This window comes from Lichenostomus cassidix, chromosome 4A (assembly GCF_008360975.1).
Source record: "Lichenostomus cassidix isolate B80296 chromosome 4A, HeHo_3.0, whole genome shotgun sequence".
Lineage (NCBI taxonomy): Eukaryota > Metazoa > Chordata > Aves > Passeriformes > Meliphagidae > Lichenostomus > Lichenostomus cassidix.
In genome coordinates this window covers 13,796,353-13,818,729 of record NC_139485.1, presented here as the reverse complement: position 1 = coordinate 13,818,729, position 22,377 = coordinate 13,796,353, and the positions used below count along the sequence as shown (strand labels likewise).

The following is a 22,377-nucleotide window of genomic DNA, read 5'->3' as shown; positions in this document are numbered from 1 at the left end:
CTGGGAATTCAGTGATGCCCTTTCTTGTCCCTCACCAGCTGTAGGTGAGGACTTTGGGGAGCACCAGGTCTGGATCCCTCATGGAATTGGAGCCTGGAGCAGCATCCCAGGATGGAGCTGTGTGGGATTTGAGTCCCCAAAACTCATGACACCCACAGGGGATGTCCATGCCAGCCCCAGGACTGCTGGGGAGGGAACAGGGCAGGAAAAGGGAAGGGAGATGGAAATCCCAGTGACTCCTGGTGGAAACACAAGGATCATCCACCATGCCTGGGATTTCGGACATGGATGGGAGGTTTTTGCCCCCTGGAGTTGCTCAGAGCCCCCCAAAATATGGATGAATCCTTTCCTGCTCCTGCCTGGAGCTCAGCACAGATCCCTGTGTCACCAGTGCAGCTGAGGCTGGGAACCATTTACCATATAATTGTTGTTTGTTTGTTTGTTTGTTTTTTCCCAGAACCATCCAAGGAATCACCCTGGTTGGGCAGCACCGATTCCTTCCCATGGCTGGCTGGGAAAAACAGGTTCTCCTCTTTCCTGGGCAGGTGTTTCCTGCTGTGGGACAACACCTGGAGGGCTGGGAAGGGGTTTTCCCATTCCCCCAGACCGACTCCCACCTCTCCAAGGTGTCCCACCGCCCTGGATGAGAGCTGTTCCCGTTCTTCAGGGCCTCTCCCACATTTTGAGTGTTTGCTTTGGTGTGGCTGATGTGTTCCATGGTGGGCAGGGGCCACAATCCGGGTTTTTCCTGGCGTGCCAGGTGTGGCTGTGCTGTGGAACTCTCCATAAAGTGGTGACCTTTGGAAAGTCATTCCTGGCTCACCTGTGCCTCTCTCACCTGCTCTTTCCCCTCATCCCAAGGATCCACAGCACCAAACTGATCCCGCCGGGTCCAGGCCATGGGGTTTGATCCCAAAGTGTTCCCAAAGGGATCCCAAAGGGATCCTGTGCCCTCCCCGCCGGGGGAAGCTGGGCACAGGGGAGCTGTGGGGACATCATCCTCCTTTCCAAAGGATTCCCGGGCTCTGGATCACCACCTGAGCCTGTGCCGGGAGAGCGACATCGCCATGGCAACGGGCCTGATGTCATCGGCGGGGATGGAGGGGCAGGAGAGCGGGAATGGGCAGGGAATGGGCAGGGAAAGAAGGAATGGGCAGGGAGAGCCAGGAATGGTCAGGGAAAGAAGGAATGGGAAGGAAATGGGCAGGGAAAGGGCAGAGAGAGCCAGAAATGGGCAGGGAAAGAAGGAATGGCAAGGGAAAGAAGGAATGGGCAGGGAATGGGTAAGGAAAGAAGGAATGGGCAGGGAGAGCCAGGAACGGGTAGGGAGTGGGCAGGGAAAGAAGGAACTGGCAGGAAAGGCCAGGGAAAGAAGGAATGGGCAGGGAGAGATAGGGAGAGGGCATGGAATAAGTGGGGAAAGGCAGGAGTAGGCAGGAAGAGCCAGGAATGGGCAGGGAAAGAAGGAATGGAGAGGGAAATATCAGGGAAAGAAGGAACGGGCAGGGGATGGGCAGGGAAAGAAGGAATAGGTAGGGAATGGGCAGGAAGAGAAGGAATGGGCAAGGAATGGGCAGGGAAATAAGGAACAGACAGGAAAAAGTCAGGGAAAGAAGGGATGGGCAGGGAATGGGCAGGAAGAGCCAGGAATGGTCAGGTAAAGAAGGAATGGAGAGGGAAATATCAGGGAAAGAAGGAATGGGCAGGGAAAAAAGGAACGGGCAGGGAGAGGGCAGGGAATGGGCAAGGAGAGCCAGGAAAAGCTAGGGAAAGAAGGAATGGACAGGGAGAGAGTAGAGAAAGAAGAAATGGGCAGGGGAATGGGCAGAGAAAGAAGGAACAGACAGAGAAAAGTCAGGAAAAGAAGGGATGGGCAGGGAATGGGCAGAGAAAGAGGGAATGGGCAAGGAATGGGCAGGAAGAGCCAGGAATGGGCAGGGAAAGAAGGAATGGAGAGGGAAATATCGGGGAAAGAAGGAACTGGCAGGGAATGGGCAAGGAAAGAAGGAGTGGGCAGGGAGAGGGTAGGAAGAGCCAGGGACAGTCAGCAGCAGGCAGGGATCCCAGGAATGGGCAGAGAATTGGCCAGGAGCAGGCAGGGATCCCAGGCTGCTCTCCCAGGATCCAGCCGGGTGCTCAAGTATATAAAAAAAATCACAATTTTGGATTTTTCCTCTCCTTTCTCAGGTATTTTTGACATCCTTTGGGTCAGGATGGTTCTGAAGAACCCAAATCCCACTGCTCCCTGTGCCCGTAGAACTCTCAGACCACATGTGCTGCTTCCAGCTCGGGGTTTGCATGGAAAAGGCTGAAAAATCCCATCTAAACCCTTGGATTTTTAATAAATTTTATGAATATGGAGCCAATTTGACCTTGGTTTTATATTTTTTATAATTTTCTCAACTGAAACTGAACGGACTGCGCCATTTTTGGGGATTTTTTGAGCTTTAATTTGAGCTTTAATTTGATTTTTTAAATAAAAACTGAAGAGACTCGGGGGGTTTTGGTTTATTTTTGTACTCGAAAGTGACTTTTTTGTTTGTTTTTCAATTTTCTCAACACAAATGAAAGTGATGGCGAAATTTGTTGGTTTATTTTTTTTAGTAGAAAGGAACTGACTTGAGGGTTTTTTTAAAAATTTCCTTAATAAAAAGTGAACAGACTCGGGAGGGGGGTTAATTTTATTTTATTTTTTATTTTATTAATAGAAATTAAACCAACTCCAAAGGGGTTTATTACTGTTCTTGTAGGAGAAAGTGAAATTACTGCAAAGATTTTCTTAATAGAAAGGAAATTAATTCTGGATTTTGACTCCTCCCTCCCCATGGCCCAACTCAAAAACCATTAAAAAATTACAAAAACTCCAAAAAGACCAGAAGATGTAAAAACAATCTCCACAGAAATAAAATCCCCACTTTAAATAAAATTTTAAAGGAGCCTAAAAACCCTTCAAAAAAGAAAAGAAACTTTTAAAAGTTAAAAAAAAATAATTAAGGAAAACTTGATTATCAAAAACAACAACAAAAAACCTGAAAAAAACCCAAACTAAAAAAAAAAAATTAAAAAGCAAAAAGCTTCTAGAGGTTTAAAAAAAATGTAAAGACATTGAAAAAATTAAAAGCCTTGAAACAATTAAAACCAAAATAAAATCCAGGGAAAAAATCAAAATAAAAAACCCCCAAAAACTGAAAAAAGAAATAAAACCCAGCAAAAAACCTCAAAATAATAATAAAATAATAAAATAATTTAAAAAATCAGAATCAGAAAAAAATACATAAAACCGGAAAACTTCAAAACAGTTAAAAAAAAGAAAAAATCTCGAAAAAAATTAAAAATCTTTTTAAAACCATCTAAATATTTTAAAAAACCCCAAACCGAAATCTTAAAAAAAACTGGTAAAAGGAAAAATATTTTTTTAATCCTTGCACAACTAAAAAACAAACTTTTAAAAAAGTAAATAAATTTAGAAAGCACTTGCAAAAATCCTCAAAAAAAAAGTAAAAAGAATTAAAAAATCTTTTAAAAACCCTTGGAAAAAGTAAAAATATTTTAAAATCCTAAAAAAACCCTCCAAAACGTCCAAGAAGTGAAAAATCTCTTTTAAAAATGGGGGGAAATTATGAAAAAAAATGAACAAAATCTTTGAAAAAACCCTCGAAAAAATTTTAAAAAATTAGAAAAACTTAAATAAAATTTTTTTAAAATTTAAACACCCTCCAATCCGCTGGCAGAAAGTCCCAAAGCGGTCTCAGCCCTTCAAACGCCTCCCAAGGCAGGGATTTGATGGAATATTTTGGAATATATCTGTTCCATTCAGCCTTGCCGCCGCTCGGGGCGCTGTCCGCTGGGGGGCGCTGTAGGATCGCGGCTGAACGCCGGGCGAGGCCAAGCGCGGCGCGCGGCGCGGGGGGTGCTGTGCTCGACGGGGATGGGGACAGGCCGGCTGAGCGCCCACATTGCCCCTCTGCCGGCTCGTCCCCGTCGCTGTCGCCTCTTCACCCGCCCCACCCGGTAACCCGGTGGCCACGGCCGGCAAGCGGGGGGGCATTAAAAAAAGCAAAAATCCCCCGCGCTCCCCTTAAGAACCCACAATGGGCGTGCCCGCCCGCGAGGCCCCCCCCGCTCCGCTCAGCCATTGGCCGCCGGTTCGGGCTGTCCGCGGCGCTGCCTGCGCGGAGGGGTAGAGCGGCTGCCGCGGCGGGCGGCGCCTCAGTCGGTGCGGGGCGGGCGGAGGCGGCGGGTCGGGAGCGGAGCGGGAGGAGGCGGCGGCGGAGCGTGATGGGCGCCTGACGCCCGGCCCGTCCCGCCGCCGAGGGACGATGGCGCGGCCCCGCGGCGGGCGGTGGCTGCTGGGTGTCCTGCTGGCCCTGTGCCGCCTCGCCGCGCCGCTCGCCAAGAGCCTGGAGCCGGTGTCGTGGAGCTCCGCGAACCCCAAGTACGTGCGGCGAGAGAAGGGGGGGGGTCGGGAGGGACGCGCCTCGCACCCCCCGCGGGGAAAAAGGCACCGCAGCCGCGTTCTAAATGCGAATTTAACGGAAAACAGCGAGGTTTTTAAGGAAAAATCGCGCCTGGAGGCTGCGGGCGGCGGACGGAGCGACCCCCGGCTGAGGACGGACCCGCGGCGCCGCGCTGCTTTTCGTACCAAAAAAAAAAAAACCAAAAAACTCCTTTGCTTTTTTCCCCCCCGTTTTAAACGATGCTTTTACTTCTCGCAGCTTTTCCTCTCTCGAAATCCGTTTTTATTTTTGAAAACCACGTTTTGTTTCTTGGTTTTTAAATTTTTTTTTGGGTAATTTTTCACGCCTAATTTTTTTTTTTTTTTGTCTTTTCCCGGGATCGCCTCTTCCCTCCATCGTTTGGATTTATTACCTTTTTTTTAATTGCTTTTTTTTTTTTTATTCCTGGGTTTTCTGCTCCGAAATGAGCCGCGGAGGAAGGCGAGGGGAGTCGTTCCGCCCCCACCTCGGGCTGGGTCCGAACAAAGCGGGCGGTGGGGCTGCTCCGCCTGTGCAGACACCTAAATTCGATAAATGTATCTATTTTTATATCAATCTCTGGATGTGGACGCGGCTGCCGTGCAGGAGCGATATGAAGGGCGAGGAGGAGGAGGAGTGGGGGGTGTTTGGTCGCCCCTGCCGCGGGGCTGGTGGTCAAGATGGGACGGTGGCTCTTGCTCAGCTTTATCTTGTAAATCACGGAATGTTTATTTATCCTACCCCCTTCTCCCTTCAAAAAATTCTTGCTTTTAGCCTGTTTTTTTTTTTTCCCCACCACACTTCTCAAAGCAAAAAACAAAAAATCCCCAAAAATAATTCAAAGAGTTTTTGAGGGTTGGAAAGAACCGAAACGATTTGGATCACCTTCCTGCCTGGACACGTATTCCAACCAAATGTTTATTTCCTTGGTTTCTTGGGGGGTGGAAAAGGAACTTTGCATGCACACTTTGCGTATCCCCAGCTCTGGAAGCGCTGGGACGGCGGCTCCGTCACTCCGTTCTCCTCAGTGGATTTTTCCTTTCCTTTCTTTGGGAGTTGTGTCAGTTGGCTGGGAGCAGAGAGAGCCTTTTCCCTCAGGAATTGCCCCGCTGGATTCGTGAGCTTGGCGAGGGGCAGGCAAATTGCTTCCAGAAAATACAGTTTTTATTTGGGAAAAGGCAGCTGGAGGTGGAGGTGGCTCCGGCTCAGTGGTGGGGGATGCCATGTCACCCCCATTCCCTTCCTTATCCTGAGTTTTCCTTAAGCTGCCGAGGCCTGGGAAGTTGGGAGGAGGCCATGGCCATCGACTGGCTCAGGGGTGACACACCAGAACTTCCCACTGAGCCCTGGAGTGGTGGGCTTGGAGATGGCCCTCCCTGGTGGGGTGTCCAGGGAGAGCTCAAGGGGTTCCTTGGTTTTCCTGAGCTGGGAGCCTGGTGGTTGTCTGCTCCCAGTTTTTGCAGCTCGCTGGTTTCTGCCTTTGGTTCACCCCTAGTTCGGAGCTCAGAGGTTGTCCGGCCTCAGTTTTCCCCCAGTTTGGATCTTGGTGGTTGCCCACTCTCAGTTGCCCACTCAGTTCTTCCTGAGTTTGGTGATTGAGGTTGTCCACCCTTGGTTTCCCCCAGTTCAGAGCCCAGAGCTTCTCTGCTTCCAGTTTTCTCCCAGTGTGGAGCTCAGTGGTTGCCGACTCTCTGTTCTCCCTAAATTTAGATCTTAGTGTTTGTCTGCCCTCGTTTCTCCCCCAGTTTGGAGCTTGGTGCTTTCCCACCCTCATTTCTCCTCCAGTTTGGACCTTGGTGCTTTCCCACCCTCATTTCTCCTCCAGTTTGGAGCTCGGTGGTTGCCCATTCTCCATTCTCCGGGAATTTGGAGCTTGGGGCTTGGCTGCTCTCGGTTGTCCCCGGATTTGGAACTCGGAGGTTGTCCGCGCTGGGCACAGCTTTCTGGGAAGGTGCCATCGTGCATGGGGCTGTTCCCGTGGGTCCTTCCCCATCCCTGTATCCCCACAGGGTCGGGAGAGAGTGGCAAGCGCCCGAAACGTCAGCGTTTCCACCCAGGAATGGCTCTGCCGGGACGTGCACGGGCAAAACCCATGGAAGTGTTTTGCCTCAGTGGGGACTGTTGGGGCCCAGCCACGATCCCACTCAGATTCCTCCAGTCTGTGCTCCTGTGGAGTGACCCCGGATCCTCATGTCCGGGATCCGTCTTGGGGATCCGTCACTTTCTTTCCCAGCTCCGAGCTTTGCCAGCTGTGTGGCATCGGGCAGAGCCTCCACATGGCCGCTCCCGGCAAACCCAGCAGAGGAAACCAGTCTGGGGGTTGGTGTGCTGGGCGAAGTCCGGCTCCAGCTGGAGGAAGAGTTATGCTCTTGGCTGGACTGGGATTATCTTCCGGATAGATCCATAAAAACCCTTCGCCGCTGTACCTTGGGCTTCCAAGGTCCTTCCTGGGGCGATGCCGTGGCTGTGCCAGCCCCCATCCCGTTCTGCCGAGCTTTAACTCTTGTTTTTAGAGTAAAGAGAGCTAAAGCCTTTAAAAATAACACAGCTAAGTGGAATTTTCCAACGGATCCGAGGAGCAAGCGTGGCACTCTGGGCCCAGCCGGCCTCGGCACTATTGCTGTAAATAAGGAAAATATTTTCCTGCCCTTTCTGGGCTCCCAGCTCCACCAGCGGGTCTGGGGCTCCTGGTGTTATCAGAGGGATGCTGATAACACATCCGATAGATGGAATGATTTCCTAATCGAGTTAAGTCAGGCTTAAGCTGTGTGCTGGGTTGGGAAGCGTTTCCCGTCGGCTCCTGGGTGTGTGTCCCAAAGCCAGCGGTGAAATCATCACCCACTTCCCACTCTGAGGATGCTGGGTCTTGAAACAGAAAAAAAAAATAGGCCTAGGAATGGTTTTGTTGGAAAAAGTGATAATTGTCTCAAACCTGTGCTTGGGATGAGCTCACCCTCTGAGTGAGCTTTCCCTGGGATGCCTGTGGAGCCATTTGGAAGGGGGCTTGGAGAGGCAATATGGCTTTAATTTATTCCATCGTGTCCAAGGGGGGCTTTGGGGAAAGTGCTTTTGGGATTTACTCGTCCCCTTTGCTGCGCAGCTGGGGGGCGGTGGGAGCGTGCTCTCCTTGGACAGCCAGGAATTGCCGGAGGAATTCTGGCTAAATCCTTTCTCAACTCCCTTGGCTGTAATTTGGGAGAAATATTGACCCTGGTGGGCTCCTGTACCGACCGTCAAAGGGAAGCATTCCTAATAAAATATGGTTTGGAAAATTCATTTCAGGCTGGAATTTGCCTCCCCAGAAAGTATTTTAATAAGGAGGTGGGGGAAATGGGACACATCATCCACACAGCTCCGGAGAGCGGCTGCTTTCGCCTCTGCTTTTCCTTCTTCCCCTTCCAGAAAGTTTGCTGAGCTCCAAACTTGTTAAAAACAAAATAAATGCATTTATTTAAGAAGAAAAAAAAAAAAGGTGAGGGAAAGAGGGGGGGAAAAACCCCAGACAAAAGTCTAATCCTTCGTGGTATTTTTATTCTGCCTTTAATGACATGATGGTGTCCCGTGGAATTCCGTCAGCGCCGGGGTTGAAGCCTGGCGGATCTTTGCCTCTTTTAATGCCGTTTTACGAGGGACAAAGTGCTTGCGGGAAGGCTGTTTCCGAGGGGAAAGCTGGCCTGGAGCTCCGGAGTGGGGGGCTCGCACTTGTCAGAACAGATGGAATGGAATTACGGGAGCCGTGGGCGCAGGAGGCGTTTCGCAGTGTCAGGATTAGGGAAATAGGGAAAACTCGCTGCTTATTTTTAATTAGAAGACGTTTCTAGCTTGGGGAGACTCCCCCTTCCTGAGGCTGAGAGGTGGGTAATTGCTTTAAACTGAAAAGATGGGAAGTTTAGATTGGATATTGGGGAGAAATTCTTCCCTGTGAGGGTGGTGAGGCCCTGGCACAGGGTGCTCAGAGAAGCTGCCCCATCCCTAAAAGCATCCAAGGCCAGGTTGGATGGGGCTTGGAGCACCCTGGGCTAGCAGGAGGTGTCCTGCCCATAGTAGGGAGTGGAACTAGATGGGCTGTAAGGTCCCTTCCCAACCTAAACCATTACCGGATTTATGATTCTGTGTTCCCATCGACAATCCCATGGCCCTCGTGTGCACCTTGGCTTTTCCAGGGCTTTGCTTCATCTCCTAAGGCTGGGTTGGGCAAAGCAAACCTGGACAGCCTGCTTTGCAGCTGGAGTTTCCCTCTGGAATGGGGGGGACCCTTTTGGGCTTTTGGGAGCCCTCCCAGCTCCTGCTCCCCGTGCCCTGCCCTCTCGTCACTGGAGGCCTTCCCCCTCTCCCTGTGCCAGGGGGGAAAGGAGCACCCAGGGCTCCTTGTGGGTCGTTTGGGAATGACTTCATTAACTTAAATTAAAAAAAAGGGAAGGCAGGGCTGCGGCTCTTGCAGTAGCCGGGTAAATACCGCTGGATTCCATAAAATGGATTTAACTGCTTCCTTTAAAAGAAAAAAAGAGCCGTGATGGGGTGGCTGATTGATTGTAAAAGGAGCCGGAGCTTTCTCCGGAGCAAAACAGCTGCTGCAGCTCCTTGGATCCGCCTGGCAGCAGGGCTGGACGGGGCTTCCATGCCATTTCTGACCAGGAACGGCTGGCAGGGGCTGCTTCCCTCTGCTGCACCTGAGCTCCTGCATCGCTTTGGGGGTCTGAGCTGTTCCCTTGAATCCTTATCCCAAACGGGCTGGATGTGGCAGGGCAGGATGTGCCCTTGCCTTTGGTGGTGCAGCTGGGTGGGTTGGGGGTTCCTCTGAGCAGCTTCACTGGGTGCTCAGGGTTCCCCCACAAACAGCTTCACTGGGGGATCAGGGCTCCCCCCAAACCTTATTCATGTTTTTAGGGATCACAGATGTCCCAAAGAGTCAGAGTGCATAAGCAGCACCTCGCATGACGTCCATCAGGAGCTGTTTGGATTGTCCCCTGTAAACCGGGGGCTTAGCAGTGGGGATGATCCCTTGTTTCCATGTAGGATTTGCGTGTCCCAGCTTCCCCCTGGCTTTCCCAAAGCTTTGTGCTCCCCTCCCTGCCCCTGTGACAGGGCACCCTGTCCCCGGCACAGCGGTGGCTGTACTGCTGGAAAGCCTTTTATTCTGCCCGAGGAGCGCTGGACTCCGGTGGGAAAACATCTTGGAGCGATCAGTAGCACATGCTACTTGGAGTCTGGCAGCTGGAATAGGGTGGGGAGAAACAAAGCTGATTCCGTTCTGTCTCTAATTAATGATTGCTGGGATCGGGGAGAAGGAGCAAGACTCGCTCGGCGCTATCGCGGCGTCACATCTGGGCAGGAATGCACGGCCCGGCTGCGGAGCTTTTGTTGTGCTGGGCTGAGGGAGAGCCCGGCTTCTTGCTTTTCCCCTTCCCATCCTTTGCTCTGGGTTGAATGGTGTGGCAAAGAATCCTGCTCTGGAGAGATGGTGGTGGTTCTCTTGCTTGCTTGCTCGTAGAGAGGTTTGGTGCACTGCTGACATGCTTTGGGAAGGGTTTTCTTGCCCCTTGTGTGTTGTCTCTTCATGGATCACCAGCTCATGGCTGTGCTGGAGCCTCGGGATCACATCTGTGGTTGGAACCCTGCTGATCTGTGCTGGAACCTCTGGATTCCATCTCCAGTTGGAGCCTCAGAGCTCAGCTCATGGCTGTGCCGGAGCTTTGGGATCCTGTCTGGTTGGAGCAGCAGCGCTCAGTTCATGGCTTTGTTGGAGTCTCAGGATCCCATCTCTGGTTGGAGCCCCCGTGCTCTGCTCGTGGCTGAGCCTTGGGATCCTGGCACTCCCGGCTCCACCTGTCCAGGCTTGGTCCCAGAGGAGTCGGACAAGCCAGGGCTAAATGTCCCGCTCGGTTAGACTGGATTTGTGCACACAGTGGGGTTTTCCTGGCCCCTGCCCTTCCACGGAGCAGGTTTTGCTGGAGCTGGAGCAGAGGCTGCGGGCAATCCTCGGAGCGCGGCTCGAGGGCCTCCAGTCCCTCCTCCCTGGAGGATGAGGGGACAGGTTTGGGGGGTTCCTCGTGGTGTTACAGTGAGCATTGGCTTCTCTGTGAGCTCTCCCTGCCGGAGCCCCCGGGCGGGATCCGAGCCGGCTCAGGTGCCGGCGTGGCAGTGCCGCCCCGGCCGAGCTGAGCCGAGCAGCTGCACTTCAAAAATGCCAGCTATTTATAACCCTGGCTCGGCTGCTCGGGAATAACCTTTTCCTACCCGCGGCCGGCCCTTCCCAGGTGGGCTGCTCACCCTTTCCGAGTCCATGGGACTGGACTTTTCCAGGGGGGCTGCGTGGAGGCAGAGCGGGGGGGTCGCTTGGTATCCAGCCATGAGCTCCCCTCAGTGTTTTCCAGAGACTCCATCTCACTGTGGTGCTGTGACTGTGTGGAGATCCACATGTGCCATGTCTGCTGGGGCTGGAGTCACCTGGTTTGACGTGGATTGGCCCTTGCTGGTGCCAACACAGAGGTGTGGTGGGAGACGCCACACCAGCTGTTCCAGCTCTTTCTGTCCCAGCACCTTCAGGCTGGAGTTTGGGAAGTACAAAGCCCTGGGGTGGGTACCCTCCCTAGCTGGGGATCCTGGCTGGTTTTGGTGGCACCCAGGCCTGCCTTGTTGCTGGTGATGGGACAGGAATGTCCCACTTCCCAGCAATTCCTTTCCTTGCCCCAGCATCCTGCCAGGATGAGCCCAGCCCTGTGCACCAGCTGCCCTGCCTGGCTTTTGCCATCCAACCTCTTCCAAGTAGGTACTTTGGGAAAAGCAAAGTGCCTTTTCATGGCTTATGAGCTATAAACCTTACACCGTTCCCATTGATCCCAGAGTGTGTCCGTGTTTTCTTTCTCATTAGGCTGGGAAACGTCTGCGGTTGCTCGCGCAGGGCTGAGGCTCGGCGCTGTCTCCTCTTTGACACCGATTTTTCCCTTTTAATGGATTTCTGAAACGTGGGAGCACAGCCTGGTGTGCGGGTTGGCAGGCAGGGCTGGCAGCCTCGGGATGCGGTGGGATGCAGGGATGCTCAGGGATGTGCTGGTGCTGGGCTCCGCGCTCTTTGTCTGGGCTCGCTGTAGTATCACAGCCAAACGCGAGAGGGAGGGACACAGCCCCCTGCTCCCACCGGGATTTCGGGGGGCAAATCCTCAGTGGGGGTCGGAAGGGGCATGGGCACAAAGGCAGTCTGCCACTAAGGCAGGGTGGCCGGTGTTCCCGTGCGGGGGGTCGGGCGGCTCCCGGTGCCTGCAGGGATGCCGGCGTGCCCTGCCTGCGGCCGGCCGGGAGCATATGGAAAGGATCTGGGTGTAATATCCCGGGCTGCTCCGCGGCTTTGCTGAAGAGGCCACTTCAGCAGGGGACGCGGCGTGGTTAGTCCTCCCGGCTGACACATCCCAGGCCTTCCTCCGACTTGAAAGAGCTTGAGTTCGCCTTTGAATCTGAGGATTTATAGCCCTTTTAGGCCTCTCCAATAAAAGCACGGCTCCCTCCTTAGACAGAGCCCACCGTCTCCCTCCTCCAGGCTCATTATCCCGGGGATTTGTGTTGCTTGCTCTCGCTCTGTTGTTCGCTACCGCCGCTTTCTTCAGATGTGTGGCCGAGAACTTCAGAGCAGAAAAGCCGAGCTGGAGCAGCCGCGGGGTCCGGCCTCGCTCCAGGTTGGAGCAAGAATGGATCCACATCCAGTGGCATTCCCAGAGAGGACCCTCAGCTGCTGCTGATCCCCTGTAGATGGAGAACACTGAGGAGCAGCAGTTCCTCTTGTCCTATGTGTTCCCCCAAGGACTGTGAGCAAACCAGGATGGGCTCCCATTGCATGGAGAGCTCCAAGTGAGCGTCTGTTCTATGTGTCCATCCTGTCTTCCTCATCCCAGCACATGTGGATGCTGAAGCACCCTCAGCCCCACAGATTTCTGCTTCCTAGAGGCCCCTCAAGCCTCAAACTGTTTAAAGGGAGGCTTAGGAAAGAGGCCAGAGAAACGACATAATAATTATTGTATTACAAATTGTTTCCTTTAATGGGCCCTGTCGGATCGCTCAGTCTGCTAAACACATTGTGCCCTCCCCCAGCCCCTTCCCAGTGCTCCAACCTCCCCTCGCAGCCCCAGCCTGCCAGAAAATTCCTCCTGGTGAGGAACTGGGGCAGTGGGCAGAGGGATGGGGCTGCATGGGCATCCACCTGCTCCCTTGGTTCTCCACTTGGTGAGGGGAGGTGGGGTGGTTCTGCTTCTGAGTGGGGATTCTCTCTCTGCAGGTCCCTGCACATTCCCCATGCTCCTGAGTTTTGTATTGCCCTGGATGTTGCATATTCCGAGGGCTTTTGGCTGGTGGCACCCCCAGCTGATTCTCGGGGCTCAAGGACTTTAACTCGAAAACCTCTTGCTGTGCAAGGGCTCCCTCCCTGCCATTCCTTCCTGGCGTTCTGGTGCATGCTGGCGGAGGCTCCCAGGCAGCTTTTTGGCAGCTCCCAGCCCCGAGGGCTGCGGGGTGTAAGGAGAGGAGCCACCAGCGGCTCTGTGAATTTTTTCGTTGCCCCCTAAAGAATAAACGTGTCGGAATTAGGCAGCAGGTTACGTTTCTTCAAGGCCAGGCAGCAAATATGTTTTAAATTTGGCAGCCGACAGCAGAGAGCGGGTGGGAGAAATTTTCCAGGTATTGCGTTACACTTTCCCCTAAAAGGGCTCTGCTTTGGGGCTGGGGATTAAAGGGAGGAGAAGAGGAGGACCCCCTCCCTTTCACATACTCACAGCCCTGCTTCGAGGGTGCTGGGACCGGGGTGCCCTCCCTGGGTGCTGCCTATCCTGGGTGATGCCCGCCCCGGGTGATGCCCATCCCGGCTGAGTCAGGCCCTGCTCGGGGCAGAGCTGCGCTGCGGGGGATGATTGGGATTAATTTTTGGGCTTCCTCCCTCTGGGTGCGATGGGAAATTTCCAGCGTGCTCTGGGCACCGCCCTGGCCTGCCGGGCTCTGCCTGGCCCCCCTTCCCTCCCCTGCTCTCCTCTCCTGTCCTCCTGTGATGTCTTTAATAAACGCTTTATGCAAGAGCAGACCTGGGATCCACTCCCAGCACGGACCTGGGGCTCGGCCAATTAGTCAATTATTTCAAAAGAAGAAATTAAAAAAAAAAAAAAAAAAAGATGAAATGTTATTTTTGTAAGGGAAGGTCTGGCCAATGGCTCAGCTAGCAGCCCCTCTCCTCTCCTCTGGGAAGAGCTGTGGTGGGGGAAAATGGGGGAGCTCTGTACAGCCCCTGGCCATAGCCTGCAGTCGCTGAATCCCCGTGTCCCTCCTGTGTCCATCTTGTGTCACCAGGACAGGGAGCTGCCCTCACACCAAGCAAGGGGGGCGGTCTTGGCAGCTGCCTGTGCCCCCTGCACCCGGCTGTCCCTCCCAGCCTGTCCCTTGTCCCTGGGCAGCCAGGCGGGTGGTCCGTGAGTGTCCATCTCTGCTGGAGCTGGCACTGGTACATCCCATTGTTCCCGGCTTCCTTCGCATCGTGTGAAGAGGAGGAGGAGGAGATGCTTCCCCAGGAGGTAGGAAGGGCTGTCCCAGTGCCACTGGGGATGCACAGCCCCCTTCCTTCTCACTGGGCCAAAGAGGCATGGCTGGATTGGGGTTTCAGGAAGGCGCTTGGAGGTGTGAAGGGCTGGAGGCAGCTGGAATTTCCCCTTCAGCTGTGTTTGGGTTTAAGATTTGTATTATTCTTCTTTCATGGAAATTTTGCGAGGCCGAGGTCTGGTTGAGCATCCCAGCCAGTTTGTGCCCCCCTTTTCCTGCGGCCCCCTTTCCCTGTGCCCTCCTTCCCCTAGCCCCCATTAGCAGTGCCTCAGCTCAACTAATTACTGAAATAATTGAGGCAGCAACATCCTGGCAAAGCAGTGGAGGGAGGGGAGAGGAGAGGAGGATCCCTTGTGCCTCCTGGACCCCCAGCCCTCTTCCACCTCTCCGTCCTTTGCAGCTTCGTGCCTGCTGCTCATTTAATGGCCGTAGAAGAATTTTTTCCTATTTTCCTTTTTTCCCCTGCCTGAGCTACACAAAGACTTGCTGGTAGTAAGGGATGGAGGAAAGCCTGTTCATGTTGCCTTGGCTTGGCATTCCTTCCCTGCAGCGAGCGGTTCTGGGATGCAGGGATGGGGTGGGGGGGTTCCACACGAGTCCATTCCCAGGAGCAGCTCCCAATCCTGATGAGGTTTAATGCTCAATGCTGCTTTTGATCTCTGCCCTGACTTGGTGAGCGCTGGGTGCTGTTCCCTAATTACCCCCTTCATGTGGGGCTGTGCTGGGTGTTTGTGCTCACCTGGTCTCTCCAGAAGAAAAACCCACCCTGCGAGGGCGTGTGCGGGGCGGGGGAGCCCGCGTGCTTTCCCAGACCACGGAGGAATCCTCCAGGCTCTCCATATAGCCCTGGGTGCTCCCACCCACGGCAGGCAGTTTCATGCTCCCTGCCTGGTTTCATAACATCCAGGAGAGGCACGAAAGGCTTTGTGAGCCACCTCCCTCTGCTGTGTGTGGGGCTTGTGGGCTCGGGAAGGTGGGTGGGGGTGCCTGTTTTAGGTGCTGGAGGATTGCTGGATGTGCCAGCCAGCTGGAAAAATCCTGGTGCCCATCGACTAGCCCTTCTTGGCTTCGTTTTCCTTTTGGGATGCAAATTGCATGTTGTACCTGATCACACTGTGGGGTGAGGGCAATGCCAGGGAGAAGGCAGGGACTCCTCAGTCTGGGGAGGGGTTGTTCAGGGTGGTGGGGAAGGGCTTTGGGATCCTCCTGGCTCCTGCTCTCCTAGACAAGGCCCGTTCCTCCTTGTTTTTCCTCTTTGAGGATGGAGGCACGTGGGTTGAGGATGGAAACACATGGTTGAGGCTGGAGGCGTGTTGGTTTAGGATGGAGCACATGGTTTGAGGATAGAGTTGGATGGGGTGCGTTGGAGGCATGGGGACCATCCCACAGAGCTCCCAGTAGTTCATCCATGCCTGTAAAACAGTTGGAGGTTTTTGGGACGTCAGACTTGGAAGTAAAGTGTTGGAAATGCTGCAGCATCGTACCAGGGCACAGGCAGAGGAGACAAATTGTTGTATTCCTTATCTGAGAGGGCTTCCTCCTTAAGGTGCTTACAGGTGCCCATCCCTGGTGTTCCCAGTTCTCAGGTTTGACTTGGCAGGAGAGACCTTGCCCACCCTGCCCTTTGTCAGGAAAGTCTGTACTGCCTTGTTGGGATGAGAGGGAAGAATCCCTTTCCTGGTTTATGACAGAGAGATTGCTGATACTGGGAATGGTTCCTTACAGAAGGAGTGGGTGACAGATACAAGAGCGCTGGGATAATTGCTTCCAGATGCTGCCTCCCCTTGTCTCCGGGGCTGTGTGTGTTCCAGCGTCCTGCCAGCTCCGGTGAGCGAAACCAGGGAGTCATCCCAAAAACAGGGCTGGCTGGAGCAGGGTCAGACAGCTCGGAATGCAACAGCTCCTGATGTCACCCCAGCTCCCGGTGGCCAGTGTGATCCTGTGTGGCTGTGGGAGCAGCCTGGCTCCCAGGGACTGTCCCAGTTCTGCCAGCCCCCGAGCTGGGGCTTCAGCAGGAATGCCGAGTGCTGCAGGACTGGGATACGCTCTGGAATTGGCAGCGCCGGCTGCATTGTGCGCGGCAGGCGGCTCTCCCGGATCCTGCCTCCCCTTGTGCCATAAACACAGCGTTTTTGGCATCTGGGCTTTCTTGCAGAGAGCTTGGTTGCTGCAGCAGCATTAATGATTATTTATTGGCTCTTAATGCCAAATAATGTCAACATCTGGCTGACGCAGCACACGCGTCCCTCATTCCGTGAGACATCTCCGAGTGCTCTGCGTTGGGTTGGCGTTGGGTTGGCGTTGGGCTTGTGCGCTTTAGGAATTAGAAGGTGGCAAATGGTGGGGTTGTTTGGATACTCCCCTGAAGGGACAGATTCTTGAAGGGCTTCGCTGCTGACCTTCTCCTTAATTGCTGCTCAGCGGCGCCGGCAGGACCAGCTCAAAGGGAGCAATGAAGCGTCGGCACCAGCGCTCGGCCCAGGGCCCCGCAAGGGGAATGCTGCTCCCTCCCTTCCGCCGGGATGGTGCCTCTCTCCCTGTGCCTAACAACTTGGAGCTGCACTCATAACACCTGTTTTAAGGTTACCATTCTGACCTTCATTTACATGAGCAGTTGATGCAGGATTTTTCCCGAGGTAGCTGCCACAGTGGTAAATCCAGCTGATTATAAAGGTGCCAGGGAAGAAAAGGGAGGAAAATGGCTTTGCCTCATGTTCTTGCTGATGGACACAGGCCTTAACTCCCCGCAGCTTTCCCTGCTTTCAGCCCCAGAGAAAGCTTGGAGAGAAGGAGAAAGGAAAATGTGAATGGAGGAAAATTTACTTCTCCTGTGATTCCTGTGTGGCTTCTGAAGGTGAGAGTTGAGTCACTTTGCCTGGAACCAGCTCAGCAATTCCACCTCGTCCCCAGAGAGTGTCTGAAGTCACGCAGGGAGAAATAATGCTGGGGGTTAAAAATAGATGCTGACAATAGGAAGGGAGGACTGGAAAAGCTCCGTGTCAGGCAAGGTGGACAGAGCCTGGTGAATGGCATCTGGATTGTGCACTGCTAGAGCTGGGCTTTGCTGGGTTAAACTGGAGTTAAACCTCGTTTGCACTTGCAATCTGGAGTGAATTTCAATCTTGGGCTTGTGTGTCCATCCGGCAGCCTGGGGAAAGCTGTTTTTAAGGGACTTGGAAAAGTGAGGGAGAATGCAGCACTGCTGGGGCCAGGGTTGGGGGAGAAAACAGCTCAGTAAATCCGAATTGCTGGAGGAGGACAGGTGGGACAGGGCTGGGGCGGGGCAGAGCAGCGTCTGGCACTGGCACCTGTGGAAGTGTTCCAGCTCCCCTGGCATTTTTAAGACTCATCTGCAGAGTGAAGCACTTACACTCGACCCACGTAGTTGCCAGCAGGGGTGTGCAATCATGACCAAACCCAGAGTGCTTTGTCGGGGTCTCCCAGTGCCACCAGTAGCCTCCGTGCTGAGAGCGCGGTGTGCAGGGTGCTGCTTGGCTGGGGACAGCGCAGCAGGATGGTGGCTCCTGCAGCCCTTGCCCGAGGCTTTTGTTAAAACTCATTGAAACCATCTGTGGCCACCGCAGCCTGCCCAGAGCCCCGGGCAGCAGCGGAGGCTGGGGCAGCGTGTCCCTGTCCCCGCGGAGGGGACACAGCCAGCGCCGTCCCCCGGGGCGGCCGCCAAGCAGCAGGCGGGAGGAGATGGGGTCACAGCTCCCGCTGGAACGGGACCAGGAGCGATTCCGGCTTCTCTCTTAGTTTCCAGCTCTTTTCTTTCTCTCCTGTTCCTTTCCCGCTGGCAGCGCGCTCGGCCCTCTCCTGGTGCTTCGAGGACAATGGGGCTGCGAGGTGGGGCGGGAGGGGGACGGAGATGAAAGGGGAAAAGTAAAATCGAAGCATGTCTGGGAGGGCATTTTGATGTAAATGGGACTTTTTGATAGACTTTGAGAGACACCGGCCGAAAGGGCACCGGCCCCCTTCGGCGCGCTGAGCTCCGGGCTAGCTCTTTCATTTCCTCAGGAAAAGGGCATTTTTTCACCTCCTGTTGGGTGCAGCCACGGTTCCTCCTGGTCCTCTCTGTCCCCATCCCTGCCTGTGTCCTGGTGTGGAATGTGCACTGTGTGTGTGTCTTAATGAACTCCAGCAACCGGAGCTCCTGTTCAGATGGTGAAAGCAGTGGCTGAAGCTCAGGAAAAGGAGATGGCTGCTTGCAGCCCATGGGCGCCCAGGAGGGGCCCGGCTCCATCCCACCTTCCTCCCCCCAGGCAGCTCCCTGAAACCTTCCCCCTCCCCAGGGAGGGTGCGTGTTTGATCCTCTCCCGTGCTTTTGATCCCAGCGTTTGCCCTTGGCACCGTCTCGCAGCTCTCGCGTGTCGGTGGAGATGTGGCCTCACCGTGAGTCATCCTCCTTCCTTTCTGCTGCTGTTTTATTTTTCCCTTTTCCTTCTCCTAAGAGAGCACTTAGTAAAAGGAAGCAGCGCATTCATCCAGGAAACAGGAGCACAACAAACGCCTGCCGTTTATCCTTTCAAAGGCATCTCCCTTGAGCTGTTGCTGCTTCTGTGACAGGCTGGGGAGAGAGGCAGCTGATGGTGGGGGGCCCGTGGATGCTCCCCTGTGCATGGTGCCCGGGGTCCCTGGTCCTGCCTGGCCACGGGGAGCCCTCGGGGGGTCACCTTGCCATGTGCTGGCAGCTCCTGACCCTGCCAAGGCGAGAGGAGGAGAAACGAGGACAGAGCTGCTCCCTGGAGAGAAGTCTGACAGGTCGGGGGGCTGGGAGGGGGGGCCGGGTCGGTCGGAGCCGGTGTCCATGTCCCAGTGCCGGCGCTGGGGAGCCCGGGAGGAGCCCTGTCACTTCTCATCTCGGCGCTGTCGGCTGAGCCCGGGGCTGGGCTCGTGTCCTCCCCGCACCTCCGCCGCTGCCTTCAGTTGTCTCGCACACCGCGCTGTCAGCAGCCCAAAATTTACTGCTGGCATAAACCCATCAAAAAGCCAAACTGTTGGTCGGTAAAAATGGCAAAGCAATTGCAGGGAAACTTGTTTCTTCCTCTGACAACTTCTGAGTCAGTCCTTTAATCTCTAATCTAGGTTTATGGTCATTTTATTGAAATGCTGGGCTCTGCGGAAAGCTGACATGTATGACCATCATAAACCAGGAGTTATGGGAGCCCAGAATTGCCTTGATGGTCCAAGTGTCTGCAGGAAGCATTTTTAAAATCCGTAATTGGGATTTATTGGCCATTGTGGCTCGAACTGTCAGGAGAAAATAAAATAATCAGCCTGGGATTTTTTTTTTCTTCTTTGGCTTTTGACTCTTTCCATGTATTCTTAAATCTTTTGGCGCTTTGCTTCTGTGCTTAATTCCTTTTTAATGGGGGGATGTGGGTGAGAGGAGGGGGCGCAGTCCTGTGGATGCCCTGGCTCCCATCCTGAGGGTGCAGGCTCCCTGTGCCCTCCTGCTTCCCTGTCCTCCACCCTCAAATGGCTGGGATCTCATCAGTGTCCCATGGGCTGTGGTAGTCAGGGACAAGTGGGGGATGTGGATGTGGGGCCATGGAGCAACAGGCGAGCCTGGAGGAGCTGTCTTAGCTGGTTCATCATCTGGGGTGGCTGGTTCGATGGAGGATGTGATTTGTGGGTTGGTGAGGTGTTGTTAGAGATGGATGCAGCAGGAAGTGTGTGGTGGGCTGGGATAGGGAGAAGAGACACTCCTGTGTCCTGTCAGAACCTGTGTCAATCAAAGCATCCATTTCCATGGAGTTAAAATGTGCTGCCGCCAAAGCTTGAGGCCAAGGGCACATTTTGTACCAACAGCCCATCTAAGGCAGTGCATGGAGCGTGGAGTGGGCAATGCTGGGACGAGCTGAGCCCTGGTTGATGTTTCAGCAAACCTCAGGAAGGACCTTGGTGTTCCATCTCACGTTCTTTCTTTTTTGGATGTGTTGAACCAACTCAGCTTTTGGGGTTTTTCTTCCCAATCTGTGAGTGACTCCTGTGCTTTGCCTTATGTCCAGTGGGGCTGTCCAGGACTCATCCAGGCTATGGATGCACCGTATGGCTCTTGTTGGTGCTGCCATTCCTGGCTTACTGGTGCAGGGTGCATATGGCAAAACTCCTGCCCCTTCCCCGTTATCTGCCATTCCCAGTTTTCTCTCCATTAACCTGTGACTGCAAGCAACACCCGGCAGTGCCAGGTCCAGAGTTATCCTGGAATAATCTGCTGGGGTTGATAAATATCTCTCCTTCCGTTTTGTTTAACAAATATCTCCTTTAATGGCACAGCTTTTTGTTAAGCTCCCTCGCATTATCATCCCGCTTAATCATGCAGGGTGACTTCTAAAAGTACTTTTTTTAAAAATGCCACTTTTTATCCAGGTTTTAAAATTGAAACTCATTTTTTATCCAGAGGCAGGATATAAATGAGTCTACTAAAATTAGATTAATCCTAATAAGAATGTCAGTTATCATTTCTGAATACATTAATTTTTTTTTTTTTAATTTTACATGCCTCTTTAGCTATAATTGCTGGTGTAATTTCTTACACAGACATGGTGTGTCCTCATGGTTGACAGAAATACTTAATGCAATGTCGACACCGCACTAAGTTCCAAATTAGAGTGTCGCAGACACTGCCAGTGGTTTGAACTTTCTCCTTAATAAGTTAAAAAAAGAGAAAGGCAAAGGAAAAAAACACCTTAAATGTGAAGAAAGACTGAAATGGATTGAGGGAGTTGAAGTGGAGTGGGGTAGTTGGAGGCTAGGGCCCTATGAAGGGCTTTTCTGGGAGAGGGAAGCAGGAAGGGACAGGGAAGCTGGGGGTCCTGGGGGTCAGGGATGAGATTTGGGGTCCAGCAAAGGATTTGTGGGGTGAGTCCTGCTGTGGGATGGGGGCTGCAGGGCAGGACAGGGTGGTGCCACAGCAGCACCAGTGCTGCTCACCTGGAGTTTTCCCAAGCAAGGATAAAGAACCCCCTTTCCTGGGGCACCCCAATACCATCACTCCAAGGTGGGGTTTGGTCTCTGCTCTCGCAGCTCCAGTGGGTTTGAGGATTGTGCTCTGTGTTGGGGACTGGCTCTGCCTGGGGGGTCAGCGGGACAGACGGACACCAGCCTTGGAATAAACTGTTGGGTTGGTGGCATCAGCCCTCCCAGGCTTGTGGGACATGGCCCCAGCCTGGTGGCACACACGCGGTGGGGCGAGGATTGCCGCTGGGAATGCCGGAGCTAGCGGGATTTTGGGACAAGGCTCTAGGGAATCGCATCTGGCAGCAAAGCAGGGGGGCAGGATGTGGTTGGGGGAGACTTTGGTCTCTGCTGTGGCTCTTGCCAGTTTTCTTCCATGAGTGTGGGTGGCAAGGCGGAGGATTTCGTCTCGGGGGGAGGATTGGGAACACTCCCCATCCGCAGGCAATTGGAAACTGCTGGCGCTGGAGCAGGACAGGCTGGGTGCTCTGCCCTCCTCCTTCTCCTCCTCCCCAGGCCCAAGGGCTGGGTTATTTTTAGGTTTAAACACGAGCTTTGCTTAGTGCCTTGTGAAAGCTCCCTCTGGGAGTGGGAGCCATGTGTCCCAGCGGGGTCTGGTGACATTCTTGGGGATGGAAAGGAGCACCAGTCTTGAGATCTCCAACTCTGGCAGCGCCTGTGACACCAGAGCCAGTGCTGGGTTCTGGTTCCTCTCCTCTCCCCTTCCCAGCTGGATGTTGTATGTTGGATTAAGGTTCAGCTGTACGTGTAAATCTGGCCTAAAAATAAAAGCAAGTACAAGCCAGATCTCTGGACTGGAGGAGAGGTATAAACATGACACTCCTCTGCTGTGCTGGCCTCTCTCCCGGCCCCTCTCTCAGCTGCTGCTCTTCCAATCAGCCCTTAACCGGGTAAACTGGGGGCAGTGGAAGGGCTGCTGAGAGGGAGCACAAGAGTGCCCCAACTTCTTCCAGTGGTGAAACCTGTAGGAGGGTCTTTTAGTGTAGATATGGAGAAAATTTGGGCTGTTATGCTGGAACATGACCTCACAGTAAAGAGGGGATGTGGGCAGCACTGGAAAGAGGTTCTGGGGAGAAAGGGGAAGTTTCTTCACTGCTGAGTGACATCCAGAGCAGGGCTGGAGGAGGAGGCTGGATCCAGCTTTCCTGCAGAGCTGGCTCTCCAGGATTTGGTGGTGGCTCTGTTCTGTGCAGGAGGACAAGGGGGGAGAAAACAAATAAACTTTTGAGATCCTGTGACTCATCTTTAGCTTTTTCTTGAAGACCTAACCCAGCCCCATCCACCCCCAAGGAGCAGGGCCAAAGGTCCTGGGCGGCTGAGCGCAGCAAGCTGACAATGGGACTGGTGTGGG

At 53.8% G+C, this 22,377-nt stretch overlaps 1 protein-coding gene across 1 annotated transcript in view; it reads left to right on the top strand.

The window, feature by feature from the left end:
* The first annotated feature begins 4,200 nt into the window (after positions 1–4,200).
* Positions 4,201–22,377, top strand: part of EFNB1 (ephrin B1) — a 44,511-nt gene continuing 26,334 nt past the window's right edge. Inside the window, exon 1 of the mRNA XM_085060621.1 lies at positions 4,201–4,435. Coding sequence (XP_084916747.1) covers positions 4,320–4,435 — 116 coding nt within the window. The 5' untranslated portion in view covers positions 4,201–4,319. The remainder of the gene's footprint in view (positions 4,436–22,377) is intronic.